This window comes from Schistocerca nitens, chromosome 3, assembly GCF_023898315.1.
Source record: "Schistocerca nitens isolate TAMUIC-IGC-003100 chromosome 3, iqSchNite1.1, whole genome shotgun sequence".
In the NCBI taxonomy this organism is placed as follows: domain Eukaryota; kingdom Metazoa; phylum Arthropoda; class Insecta; order Orthoptera; family Acrididae; genus Schistocerca; species Schistocerca nitens.
The window spans coordinates 994,189,620-994,204,268 of NC_064616.1; the positions used below are offsets into that span (position 1 = coordinate 994,189,620).

Consider the following 14,649-nt stretch of genomic DNA (forward strand, 5'->3'; position numbering starts at 1 on the left):
TGTTTGCGTGCTAGATGGGACAAACCTTCATGTTGCTTGCTTAACCCTTCTAATACCAAGTATTTTTTGTTACACTGAGTACCATTGGGGTCTTTAGTGACCCCAACAGAATTTATTTTGTATTAAGTATAGTTTTAATAACGTTAGAATAAAATCACATTCCTTATTTTTTCCACAATCTAAAACATGTCAGTGACATTACATTAAATTAAATTGGATATTTTTTTAAATTATTTATTTCCGTAAAATTTACAATTGATGCTCATTAAACTACAAACATTTTTGATTAAATTCCGAATTGACATTTATGACGCATTACACTTACAGCAACAAACTGCAGAGTGGTTTTTACACACAGAACATCCACATTTTGAACATTTATCTGTGAATTTTCTATTCTCAGACCTTTTACAAAACGGGCGCCTTCCTCTTTTCTTTTCTTTTTTTTTTTTTTTTGTGGAAGTACTGGGGAAATAATTTTGTCTGGCTTTCTTCCAACGAGCTGCTTTCCTTATTCTATGAGAAACGCCCGTCTCTTGTAGTTGGTCCTTTCTGCCCAATCTGGTGTAAGATGTAGCCATATGATAAATGCATTCAGTGCACTGATATCAATCATGTTGTAAAATAATACCTCTGGCCACCTTCTGCTCATCCTCTTTGTAGTGTACGTTCTAACCAGCTTGTCCATGGTATCTACTCCTGATTTTGTTTTATTATAATCCAGAATCATTACTGGCTTGCATTCTTCAAGATCTTCCACTTCCTTCCTTGAATGCACTGTACTGAGCAAAGTTACACCTTTTCCCTTTTTCGGGCAATATGAAACAACTGAAGCGTGCTCTTGGAATCCAAACATAGATGAATATTTGACTCGACCTTTGGTGTGAGTGAAAGCTTGTGGTACTCCTTTATTTTTACTAATTGTTCCTAAGAGTGTGACATTGATTTTCAGAAGTTCTCTCGCCAAACTAAGGCTAGTGAAAAAATTGTCAGTTGTTATGTTTCTGCCACTGTTTTCTAAGCCTTTCACCATATCTAAAGCAACTCTCTTGCCTTGACCAACTTAACGAGATTCATTTTCTTGTCGACCAGTGTAAACTTGGAGATTGTGAATGTAAGACATTGCACTATCACATACAGCCATTAATTTCAACCCATATTTTCCTGATTTTGAAGGAATATGTTTCCGAAATGGACATTTACCATGAAATGCCACAAGTTGTTCATCAATTGTTACGTTGCTGTGAGGAACATATGCTTCTTGAAATGTGTGTACCCACATTTCAAATATTTGTCTAATGGGAGCCAGCATGTCAGGAGCACAGTTGTGACGTCTCACATCTGTGTTATCAAATCGGATGCACCTTGAAATGTGCGTAAAGCGATTTCTAGCCATTGCTTCAATAAAAATAGGTCTACCATTCTCTTTGTTCTACAGATATGTAACTGCTTCATTATGGGCCTTGTAAGCACCTGCTAGATCAAGACACCGATAAAGCACTTCAGTTCAATGGCATCTACTTGTTTTTATTTACTGCCGTAAACAAGACTACCCTGTTTGTTAGTCCACTTTAGAATTACATCAACAATGTTTCTCCTAAGAAACAACTGAAAAGCTGATTCTACGGAGTCTACATTTTTCACTGCAAATTTTGTTGCACCTGGCTTTACTTGCATTATTTCCACCTCTCTTCTCTTCCACAAGCCCTTCTCAACTCGTGTTTGTGCCACAATTCTGCTTTGTTTTTAGACCTTTTATATATATATATATATATATATATATATATATATATATATATATATATATATAAAAAAGAGGAAAGGAACTAAGACGTCAGTTTCTCCATCGCTGCATGAAACATCAGGAATTATATCGCTGATATCACTATTTGATTCTCCAGATAGAGAATTATCCTTCGGAAAGGTGACGAGACATTTTCAACTAAATGCAACACACACAATGTCGGCTTATAAAGTATTGGCAACAATCACACGTTACAACAATATTTACAAGAATAAAACAAAGGAAATACGGATTCAGTGCAGCATTATTACCCAATAATACCGCAAGAGAGAAATGGGGTCGCATTATACCCCAATGGTATTCAGTGGTTCTCTCTTGATTTTCTGCAAAACTAAATATTTTCAAAAAGTTATATTAATATATTACGAACCCATTACTTAATTCAGGAAAATTCCTAATTTTTCATAATTTTTAGGAATAGGAAATAAGCTATATTTTAAAGAAAATTACGGCCTGGGGTCATTATAGACCCCACGGTATTAGAAGGGTTAATGCAACCTTCCACAAACATATTATCTCCAGAGGTTTTCCAGATGCATGGCCTGCAAGATCAACTGATCTGAATCCATGTGACTTTTGGCTCTGGGGATAAGTAAAAGAACATGATTACTAGGTACACATTTGGTCTGTACTTCATCTGAAGGCCAGTATACAGGAATACATTGCTCAGATTTCATCAGAACTGCTGCGAACAACTGTTGATCACATCATTTTATGGACGCAGCATCTTGTTGATGTCTCTGGTGTTCACACTGGACAAATTGTGTAAATGACTGTTAATAATAAAATCACCATTGTGTCTTTCTCACTTGTTTGAACTTTTCTGCCTCATCCCATTCCTAATCCATCACATACGGAAGTATTTCTACATGTTGTTCATGCGTTCACAGTGCCAGATTTGCACCTAGTGGCCAAAATTAGAACTAATTTTTTTGCAGCATAAATCAGTTCCGCATTAGCATAACTACCCAGATTCACTGTCATATGACAATTACAGCCCTTTGTGAGTAGCTGCACTTTAATTATAACCACCCGGTATATAGGCAAAACTGTGACTGACTAAGTTTAGGCTGACCTAGCCTCTCATAACATGTTTCCAAAGTGTGACAGATGCTTCAGGGTCAGGTTGCAAACAAATGTCCTGCTTGGAAATGTTCAATGACACAAACAACTTGTTACCTACCTTTGAACAGAAGACAAGTTCTGGGAATTTGACACTGACTTTGATTTTGATGTTACACTGTTCTTCTCCTTAGCTAGTTTGGATGTGAGTACATTAATACTCATGGCTTGAGTTTTAGAGGAATGAACTCCTTACTTTTTCTAAATGATCTTTTCCAAACAAACAGTTTGAATGTGACCACACTTTTCGCAAGTGTAACATTGTGCATGCAAGTATGCATGCAAGGGCATGCCCTGCCACTTGTTACACTTAAAACAATGCAGACAAGATTTTTGTCCTAGGAACTGACTGTTTGGTCTGGGATGATTGTTTACTTCCTTGCGCTACATGACCATGTGCCATGCTGGGTCATGGTGTGTGATCTACGTGCACCGCTTGTTTACTGTCACTACTATACAGTCCGCTCCCAGTAACTGAGTGGTCAGCGCGACAGAATGTCAATCCTAAGGGCCCGGGTTCGATTCCTGGCTGGGTCGGAGATTTTCTCTGCTTAGGGACTGGATGTTGTGTTCTCCTAATCATCATCATTTCATCCCCATCGACGCGCAACTCACCAAAGTGGCGTCCAATCGAAAGACTTGCACCAGGCGAACGGTCTACCCGACGGGAAGATACAACTGTCTGAGACATTCTGTGTTACGGCATCACGTAACATCTCATCACTATAGAATTTTTCACATTCACACTTAAATTTACACTGTATAGTCAGATCTCTGCTACCCATTCCCTGTTTGAGTGGGCTGTCTGTAAAGTCTGAGAAACTTGAGTCTAAAAGATACCACATGAATCTGTTTGTCAAAGTATCTATTGGAGCAGCAACTATTTCTTCATATGAAACACTTTCAGGATGGGTCATTGGAAACAGTTTGCAACAGAGATATACACTTCCACTCCTACCATTGACAAAAGATGTGTACGTCAATCTATACCTCGAATGTGGTGTGCCACAGTGTGTGTGTATGACTACACTATATGCTCTGCCCATTTTTCCTGCTGTGTGTTAAATTGTCTGAACTGCAGGGCACGTGCAGGTATTGTTTGCTGTGGTGGTGCTGGGGCAGCAGCAAGCAATGCCAATGTCTTAGTTTGAACGTCCAGTAACTCGGTCGTTCCTTCCATTAATTACAGTATCTGCTATGCCTGACAACATTTGTCAGATACATGTGTTGTGTGCCCATGGTTCACAAAGCAAAGCAAAACATAACAAAGTGGTTTCAGTTGCAAATACACTAGCAAATGCAGTAGAGGAAAGCAACAAACAAAAAGCAGAAAACGAGAAGTGCAGTGCTGAAACAAACCACAATACAATTAGGTCTATAGGGACACTGAGTAAAGTACACACTTTGGTACACTAAAACATCTGGTGGGCATGGCACTGGCTCTGAAATAAAGCAGAAATATGCTGTGCTTGTGGTAAATCCACAAAAGTCCTCTCACAAAAACAGCCCGGTAGTCATTGTCAAAAATGAAATTACCACAATCCTCGCTTGTCGATGAACGTGACCTTCCACAATCCACATCGCCAATGGAGTGACCGAGTAAAGACCCGTCACCGAAATTGGGACGTGCCCTTTTGGACCTTGCACGGGCTTCTGAGGCAAAAATAAAAAGAATGAGAAAACACAAGCAGTGTGTGAAATATTGTAATATATGCAACTTAGCACAACGAATCCTCATCGAAATCATTATACAAGTCCTGGGACAATGCTGGGACAAGTTAAACATCTTAACAGTTCACAATTCAACCCTGGCTAGCGAGCCTCAGAATTAAACATAAGTCACGTCTCGAGGCCAATTCCGTCGCACTACACTCGTTGGGAAAGTTGTGACTGCAACTGTAACGATACTCGAGCTCTGCTAGACCGGAGCTACTCGACTAGGCAGAGATGCGGTCGGGCAGTGTCTTAAACACGTGGTCCGTGCTGCCGGTGGCACCTCAGCTGAGGTGTCACGGCACTCGTGTGTCCGGCAGTTGGGCACTGCCGATTGCTGTCGCCCCTACTGTCAGATGGCAATGGACCCTCTAGTGCCAATCTCTGCACCCAGAACAATTGCTCCCTGTGTGGCATCAATAGGCTACAATACCACACAGTGGTATTCTGCCACCTACCCAACCAGTGCAGTATCCTTGTACGTTCACCCATGCTCCCAGAGGCTTACCCAATTCCTCATTTTTCTGTAAAAGACAATTACCAGATATTCTAGTCGTGTCACGAGCGTTTCCTTCCCCGTCGAAAGCGGGGCTACACTGTGAAAGCGGCTGTGTCGTGTATTGACTTAGCTGCAACCACTGCGCTGCATTCTGTGCAGGCATTACCACAAACAATCTGCCTGTCCACACGAGTGGCCACCACCAAACTGTGACCGAGAGACAGCTGTATCACACGGTTGCCCGACATACTGTGCAACACGGCACACTCGACTTCGGCGACTGCTTCACAGCTAGTGCCATCCGTATTCTTCCCACCGACGACAGCTTTTCAGAATGGCGCAGGTACGAAATCTCCTGTGGCACATTGTTTACTCCTACGACCACCTCGATCTCGACATTCGCTAGTCCGTATCTTCCACCTGCCCCTGCTCCTTTCCCTGCTCCTGCTGCAAGTTCACACATGCCTTGTGTCCCCCCCCCCCCCCCCCCCAGCACTGTTGCCTTCTAACCCCCAGCATGCCTGCACGGTGTGTTCCCCTTCTCTGCTTCTCTCCTCTCCCCCATCCTGTCCTTCTCCCCTCTCCCAGCATAGCCTGTCAATGTTGTACTTAGCAGACCCCACTACATAGTATTGTGTTTTTCTAAATCTGAAGGAGGATTTTGTCCAGTAGGTTAGTCCACTTTTAAATGTGCCTGTCTGCTACTCAATGCCTCCTCTATATTGCAATTCATGTTTGTGGCTTTGTAGTTCCTCAGGCAAAACATACACTTAATTTTATGGAAACTACATTAATTTAGTATATTTGTCAAAAATGGGAAAGAGTTAATTTTATTTTAGATTTGTCTTCAGCACCCTTCTAAATACACTGCTTCACAAAAAAAGTGAAGCACCCAGAAGGGGAGGACGAGATGAATTGAAACTTCGTGGGTCGAGAGAGTACGTGAAGTTATTTCACCGATTATATCGTGTCAGATTTACAAAGTATGAGCCCACTTATGAGAGTGACATTGCACTCCGTCTGGCATGGATGCCCGCATCGATTCGGCCGGGAGGAGGGTCATAAAGCAGTTGTATCCTCTCCTGAGGGAAGCTGGCCCGCAAATGTTGTCACCGGTACTTAATATACGGACACTGGGAAGGAGATGATGTCCGAACTGGTCCCACACGTGGTCTGCCAGGGACAGACTGGGAATCTTGCTGACCACGGGATTATCTCAACCTCACACAAACAGTTCGTAGAGATGTGTCGTGTGCAACGAGCGTTTTCTCGTCGAGAATTGGCGCCACAGTAGTATTGCAGGAGTATTAGCACGTGGGGATGCGAGATGTGATGTACCGTTGAGCCATCAGAGTTACCTCAATAACTGCTGGCCATGACCTAAAGTCGTACCTGACGGTTCCCCCACACTGTGACACCAGAAGTTACTCTGTTCTGCCTTTCCAAAACACTGGAAGAAAGAGACCTCTTCCCAGATCGGCACCGTACGTGCCGATGACGGTCATCCGGGGTAGTGCAGAACTGCAATTCCGTACCGAACAAAACGAGACGCCATTCGTCAGCAGTCCGTGCTTCTCGGTGACGGCATCACTCCAAATGCAGCTGTTTGCACTGTGGTTTTAATGGCAGCCTATACGTGAGATGCTAACTCCCTAGTGTGGCTCCTGTTAGTCTCTGACCAATGGTACAGGATTACACAGAATGATGCAGGAAGTCCATTATGCATCATCAGATGCCAGGTGTGGATGTGAAGGGATTGCAATGTGCACGGTGCACAGTACGACGATCCTCCCTTGTGGTGGTCAGATGTGGTCGACCAGAATGGTGACGAGTATGCCTGCACTTACGATTCCGTACAGTTCAAAGCTGGGCCACGATCACATCTGAATGCCCCACAAATCTGGATATTGCACAATTCGACCAGCTGGCCGAGTGGAGACTCACAGTGGGACCACTTTCAAATTCTATCAAGTGCCGATAATGCTGTCTCTCACGAGTGCGCTGCATCTCGGTGTCCTTCACGGTGACCACTCGACATCTGATGGTTTTCACAACCCTTTTATACTCTACCAGGCCTGGTAACAATACTAAATACAAACAACATTAATGCACTCATGTTGGTGTTATATATGTCACAGAGAATTGCAGCCCTATTCATTTACATACCTTCCAATGATATGTATGTGTATGAAGTTACATTGAGATCTGACCTTATTGTATAGGTGCTTCATTTTTTTGTGTGACTGTAGTTTTTGTGCAAGCTAAAGATGAGATCTTGTATTTGTTAGTCCTTGCATAAAATTTTACAGAACTACATGATAACAAATAATTTTATTAATATTTTTTCCTTAGATATTATGTTTGTTTTGCAAGTTCTTACTGTGCAAGCAATTTGCGAAACCCGGACTTCCACAGTGGTTAAGTCTAATTCATCCAAACTATTTAAATTCAGTGAATGAATGAATGTCACATGGCTCACAGATTTTTGTAAACCTATGAATCTGATGCTGCATTGATAGTCTGTGTAACAATAACAGACCTTATTAATTCAAATAACTTCCAATTTGGCCTCCCATTCTAGAGTCTAAGGTGGTCACTGAAAATAAGTCAGGGCTCCCTGTCAGTTCTTAGTAACACTAACTACTGGACCATGCAGACAGTCATTAAATCAATGCTCATGCCTCACATGTACGATTCAGCAACAGAACAAAGACGCATATAAAGTTCGTAGTCTCCATAGAATTGTCTGCCACAGGTGTAAAGTAGTAGATTATCTAATTCGATATGAAGTTATTTTTAAATTGTTTGAGAAATTTAGATTTCTACACTAAGTGAGTGCTTTATTATTTGCTGATAGTACAGTGAGCTTTGGTGATGTGCTGAATCATACTAACAAAACATTGCATGCTGGATGTAAAGTCTATGCATTCATAGGTTGTTTTCTTTCTGCCTGTTCTCTAGTAAATGAAAAAAGCTTGTAGTATTTTATGATATTTCTATTACTATTATACAGTGGAACCTCACTTAACGAGCACCTCCTATAACACACAATTTGCATAAAGAGCAAAACAAATTGTAGAAAGAAATGACTCGCTTGACAAGCAATGTTTCACATAATGAGTGACAACAATTTAGTGTGACATTACCAGCCATTTGGGCTTGGTGTGACAGGGGAAATGTTTCATTGTCAGCAAAGGCATATGAACAATGTCTTTAGTGTGTACTGCAGTCTGGATTTAGTGCTCTTTCTGCTACCATCTCAGTGCAGCTTGTGATCACACATTTTTCTAAACTTGTGTTCACACAGTTTTTTTGTGTGCAAATTTTAATAACGTTCATAGAAATGTCCCTGTAGATAAAGACACAAGAAGATGAACATAGGAGAAAGAAATTGATCTTAGAAATGAAATTTAAAATCATAGAAAAATGCAAACATGGTGTGACCATTGCTGATTTAGCACACACATACAATCAGTCTACATCAACTATTTGCACTATCCTCAAGTACAAGGACAAGATTTAAAAGATAGATGCTTCAAAGGGACGATATCAAAATGTTGCTCCTTATATGGATAAATAAAAAGCAGTTGACAGGCAACACTATTAACGGGAACATCATTTGTGAGAAGGCAAGAATGATTTTCACCAACCTTATTAAGAAGACACCAGGATCATAGCAGCCAAAGAAGTGTTTAAGGGAAGCTGTGGATGGTTTGAGAAGTTTAAGAGAAGAACCAACATCCACAGCACTGTGAGTCACAGTAAAGCAGCCAGCTCCAGCACGAAGGCAGCATAGAACTTCATCAGGAACTTCAAGATGCTCATAGATTCTGAGGGTTATCTGCTGTAACAGGTTTTTAATTGTAATGAGGCGGGTCTATTCTAGAAAAAGATGCCAAAGCGTATCTTTATAGCAGCAGAGTAGAATGCATTGCCTGGTGACAAGCCAATGAAAGACCATCTCACACTGCTATTTTGTGGCAATGTAAGCGGCGATTTGAAAATTAAACCACTGCTTGTTTACCATTCAGAAATTCCACGAGCCTTCAAGAAGTGTAAAGTCCAGAAGAGCAGGTTAAATGTGACGTGGAGCTTCGATAACAAGGCTTCGGTGACATGTGATCTTTTTTGTGATTGGATCAGTGAAGTGTTTGGTCCTTTGGTGAAAAAATATTTGCTTGAGATGAATCTGCCACTCCATGTCTTGCTTGTTATGGACAACACTCCTGCCCATTTTCCAGGCCTACAAGACCACCACCTTGAAGAATTTAATTTCGTCAAGATCCAATTTGTACCTCCCAACACCACTCTGTTACTCCAGCCTGTGGACCAGTGGATTATTTCTAACTTTAAGAAGCTCTGCACTAAAGCACTCTTCGAGCATTGCTTCGGGTTGACTGAAGCTACCAATCTCACTCTCAGAGAGTTTTGCAAATATCACTTCAACATTGTTGCCTACATCAAGATAATTGAAAAGGCATGGGAAGGGGTTACCAAGAGAACTCTCACATCTGCTTGAGAAAAGATTTGGCTGGAGTGCCTTGTTGAATGTGATGCTAAGGCATTTGAGTCAGTACCTGTGGAGCCTGTAGTCAGTGAGATTGTGTCTTTGGTGAAGAGCATGGGACTAGAAGTGAATAACAATGATATCGATGAGCTTGTGGAAGATCACAGCCAAGAAATGATCACTAAAGAGCTTATGCAGGTGCAGTGTGTTTTACAACAGAAAGTTGTGCAGAGGGCGGGAGGGGGGGAGGGGAGGGAGGGGAGGAGGAGAAGGAGAAGGCAGAGGCAGTAACAGCAAAGCAGCAATCTTCTGGCGCAGTAAGAGAAATGCCGAAAGCACGGTAATCGGTTGCATCGTACATTGAAAATCATCACCCCAATAAAGCAGTTGTTATGGATGCTACAAATTTTGTGACAATAATGCAGTGTCGCATTTTTGCCAAGTGTTGAAGTGTCGGCAGAAACAAATGGCTATAGATAGCTTCCTCGTAAAAAATAATTAGTCATGCATTGTGAATAATAAATTACATAGTACTGTATGTAAAATTTTCTTTGAATAAATGGAGTGAATAAGAAAAACATTTAGTACTTTGTCTGCACGGAACACATTATTGTATTTTACATTAATTTATATGGGATAAATTGTTTTGCTTAACGAGTGTTTCGGACTACAAGTGAGATTCTGGAATGAATTATGCTCACAACGCGAGGTTCCACTGTATATCAAAACAGACACCATAAATGTTGGAATGTAGTAACATCAATCTTTGGACTGAAGATCACCACAGTAGCATACCCCAATGGGGAACTGAAATCGTAAGTCTGGGGACACTAAGTGAATTAATGTTAGATAATGGTAATGCAGTCCAAACTGAATTTTCTTCTTCCTCAGGGGTACATTTTCAGTGGATATCATTGTTAGTAAATAGACGTCTATGTACATACAAATTCTGCAAGTCACTGTACACTGTGTGGCAGATAATCATACTGTCACTCAGGTCACACAAGGGTTTGTTTTAATTACTGTAGCTGAAATATTGGAGAGATGGTGTGGAGATGTGAAAGTAACTCCTAAAGAGTTTTCATATGTGGAATGAAGAAAAATTTAAATTATTGGCTTTTATTTTCAAAAAGGGAGTGACAAGATGTAAGTTTTAAAGACAAGGAAGTTTGTAAATGAGAAGAGAATCATACAGGTAAGGAAATGTCCCCTGATGTAACTGAAAGAGCCATATGGGAAATACAAAGTTCTTTTTATTTGTTACAAACATCCTGAATGGAGAATTTAAAAAATTATTGTTCAATTTGTTACCTCTATTCCAATAACTCTATTTCTGAATGGCAGTAGTTGTTCTCCAGGTCTTGTATTCTTTCTAACATATTTTTCAGGTTGCTGTATCTCACGGAAAAATGTTTCTGGTTTGGAGCTGATTATGCAGAAATGGAATCATAGTTTAGTGGAGGTGGACTTAAGTTGGGTGCATATTAATGAATCTCTTGACTCTGGCCTGATTGCTCTTGCTGAATGTGGAGAAAAATCACAACTACAGTAAGCAGGAACCAATTTTTCTATATAATTTGTAAAGAGGTTAAATTAAGTGATCTATGCTCATCAACAAAACTTTCTTTTTTGTGACTATGGTCTTAGTATTTGAAGCCAGTCTAAATCACCTTCTTTTTCGTGTGCTGTTGTCCTGCATCAATGCAAGTTTGAACAGATTTGGTATGGTTAATTTAAGGGGTGACCAGACACCCTTCCTGTCACCACCCCATTACCCTCCGGGTCAGCATATTTGTATCCCAACTCTCTGTGTGTAATGCTGTTCGTGTGAAAGTGAACAGCAGTTTTCTAAATGTTTGCAAATCATGTAACTGAGGTGGGACTTGGGTACCAGCCTGGTATTCACATAGGATGTTGAAAACTGCCTAAAAACCACATCCGGGCTGGTCGGCACATGGAACCTCATTGCTGGTCTGCACACCTCCTTGTCCCAGAAGCAGCACTTTAACACACACAGCAATCCAGGCATGTTGAAGCCAGTCTATATAACTAAATAAATGACCCTTTCTAACATACATATTTTGCTCCTTTTATTTTTAAAAGTTTCATCAGTGGTGATTATCTGTGATACTTCCAATGGAGAAAAAAAAATAACTACACAAAATTGCTACATACTTTACCAAAAAATAAAGTGAAATGTGCACATACAGCCTTTTATTTAGTCTCAGGAATAGAGAGGAAGAATTCTTTGTACAGATACTAAGAAAATAATCATAGTCAGCTGAGTGACTGAGTAATGGCAAAAGTTATACCAAGTGATGAAAAGCTTTCTATAGAGGCAATGCAGTGTCAGAAATACATGCACTTGACAAAGGCAATAGATTTTGGTATAAGAAACTTAATCATTCAGTAAATGGCAGCAAAAGGTTCCATGGAGAGCAAATAATGTGCACGTTCTACTATTGTGCAGGGAGGGCTCTGCCAGAATATTAGATCCATCATATGAGAATACACCTTCAAGAAATTCTGGTCTGTCAAAGAGAAATTTTTCAGTTGGAGCCAATAATCCACTTTGTAAATGTTTCACACCATGAGCTACTACTAATGACTAAGGTAATCAGTAGGTCATGACCATGATGTGTGAAGGTGCATGACCATAATGTGTGAAGGTGATATTATAAAGGCTCTGGCAAGAAGTGGAATGGGTGGCAAAGAAAGGGGGGGGGGGGAGGGGGCAGAAAATGATGTTGCTGTACCATTGTTATAAATAAGAGACCAAGGAGAGGGGCTGATAAATATGCATCTGCATTTTTTTTACTGTATGGTGAAGAAAATGTGTGGAACTGTCCAATCTGGTACTGCATTTATAACAAAAAATTATAATAAACAAGCATAACAAAAATTTTGAGCCTGTAGTGAAAGACTCTGCATGCTGAGAAGAAAAAGAAAATTGAGGAGGAGTAAAGTAATAATAATAGCACATGCATGAACAGAGGGAATGAAAGAATGAATCTGTTTGGTCACGTCACCTGTCTGTGATAATTTGGCAAACAGACTCGTTGCCGTTTACAGGTGGTTTCTGATGACTGCTGTTGTGCTCATGTTGCTGTCCTGTATATATTGGCCATTACCCCTCTGTCACTCTGCTCCTGTCACTATCAGAGCACGCACTGTGAAAGGCGGTGGTGGTGGTGATGGTGGCTGTGAGCTGTGGTCACCAGTGTCCATGCTGTTGTCATCCAATGCAGACCTCACTGTATGGGAAAAGTTTTCTTTTTCTCGGCTCAGTTGTAGGCCACTGTCTTGTTAGTTAGACTGTCTTGGACCTTACTTTCAATGAACTCTTTAATCACACAACCATAGAAGGAGGAAGATTGCCTAAGTATCTTGGTTCTGTTGTAATCTATAGTATAGCCAGTTTTTGTACTATAGTTGACAATCACTGATTTAGTTATTTGGTATTATTCAGTACGGCATCTGTGTTCATGGCCAGCCGAGCGGTTCTAGGCGCTTCAGTCTGGAACCGCGCGATCGCTGCGGTCACAGGTTAGAATCCTGCCTTGGGCATGGATGTGTGTGATGTCCTTAGGTTAGATAGGTTTAAGTAGTTCTAAGTTCTAGGGGACTGATGACCTCAGATGTTAAGTCCCATAGTGCTCAGAGCCATTTGAACCATTTGATCTGTGTTCATGGCATCTCTCTTCTATAATGCATTCAATTTCTCCAGTGTATACTTTGCCACATTGGCAGGGGATTTGGTAGATCCCTCATTAGTGAAGGCTTAGACCATCCTTAACTGACGCTAGTAGTGTCAGGGTCTTAGCGGATGATGAAATACTCATTTGACATTGTGTCACTTCCAAGACTCTGCTTACTTTTCTGGAAGTATTGCAGAAAAACAAGATGCGTGCTAATGATTTGTGCTCTTCTTTTTCTTCCTGCTGTTGTCTATGTACAACCTGTCCAAATGCACCCCATATATGTTTGCTGCTGTGCCCATTTCCATGGATTGTTGTCTCCAGGTGCATCACCTCAGTTAGAAGACTGTCTTGATCGCAGATGGATCATGCCCTCTGAGCAAGTGTGGGTAAGATGCCTTCATATTGGGAGATATGGTGACCACTGGAGGCATGTAGATACATATCAGTGTGTGCAAACTTTCTGTACTCACTGTGTGCCAGTTTGTCATCTAGGTTCTGTTTCACTAGGAAGTCAAGAAATGGGAGGGCACCATCCTGTTCCCCTTGCACGGTAAACTGTATGTTGGGTGAACTGAGTTGAGGTGACAGAACTGGGAAAAAGAAAAGCATTCCTCACAAGTGAGGGCCACACCCAATGATACAGGATGTCCATAATTAAATTTCCAGTTTTAAAATGCTGTAGAAAGAAAACCACTACTCAGAATGACATCACATTTCAACAACATATTATAGAGGCAGGGGGAAATGTCAAAAGAATAAAAATAATAATAATAATAATAATAATAATTTTACTAATAGATGACACAGTGAACATCTTAACATAAATGAGGTTGGCCCACCAAGCGAGGTGGCACAGTGGTCAGCACACAGGACTCACATGTGGGAGGACAACAGTTCAAACCCATGTCTGACCATTCTAATTTAGGTTTTCTGTGATTTCCCTAAACCACTTCAGGCAAATGCCAGGATGGTTTCTTTCAGATGGCACAGCCAACTTCCTTCCTCATCCTTTCCTAACACGATGGGTCTGATGACTTCACTGTTTTTGGTCCCCTACCGCAAACCAACCAAAGAATGTGGGGTCTGCTACAAATGACTGATGAATCACAGTACAGTGGCTGTGGTTTGAGTTGCACGTTACACCATCCATACTGTTCAATGTGTGTGAACGCACAAGTTCAACAGTCAACAGTTCTAGCACTGGTAGTTAGATAAGCCCATCCACCATGACAAGATCATACCACATTGCATGGAAAAAATCAGTTTTTAATTGTCCTGTGGCCAAAAACTGCATATAAAACAA

General features: G+C 40.9%; 1 protein-coding gene across 2 annotated transcripts in view; it reads left to right on the forward strand.

The window, feature by feature from the left end:
• Positions 1-14,649, forward strand: part of LOC126249057 (F-box/LRR-repeat protein 6) — a 241,118-nt gene that overhangs the window by 160,720 nt on the left and 65,749 nt on the right. For both annotated transcript variants that reach the window (XM_049950695.1, XM_049950696.1), the window contains exon 8: positions 11,034-11,193. In XM_049950695.1, coding sequence (XP_049806652.1) covers positions 11,034-11,193 — 160 coding nt within the window. The remainder of the gene's footprint in view (positions 1-11,033; positions 11,194-14,649) is intronic.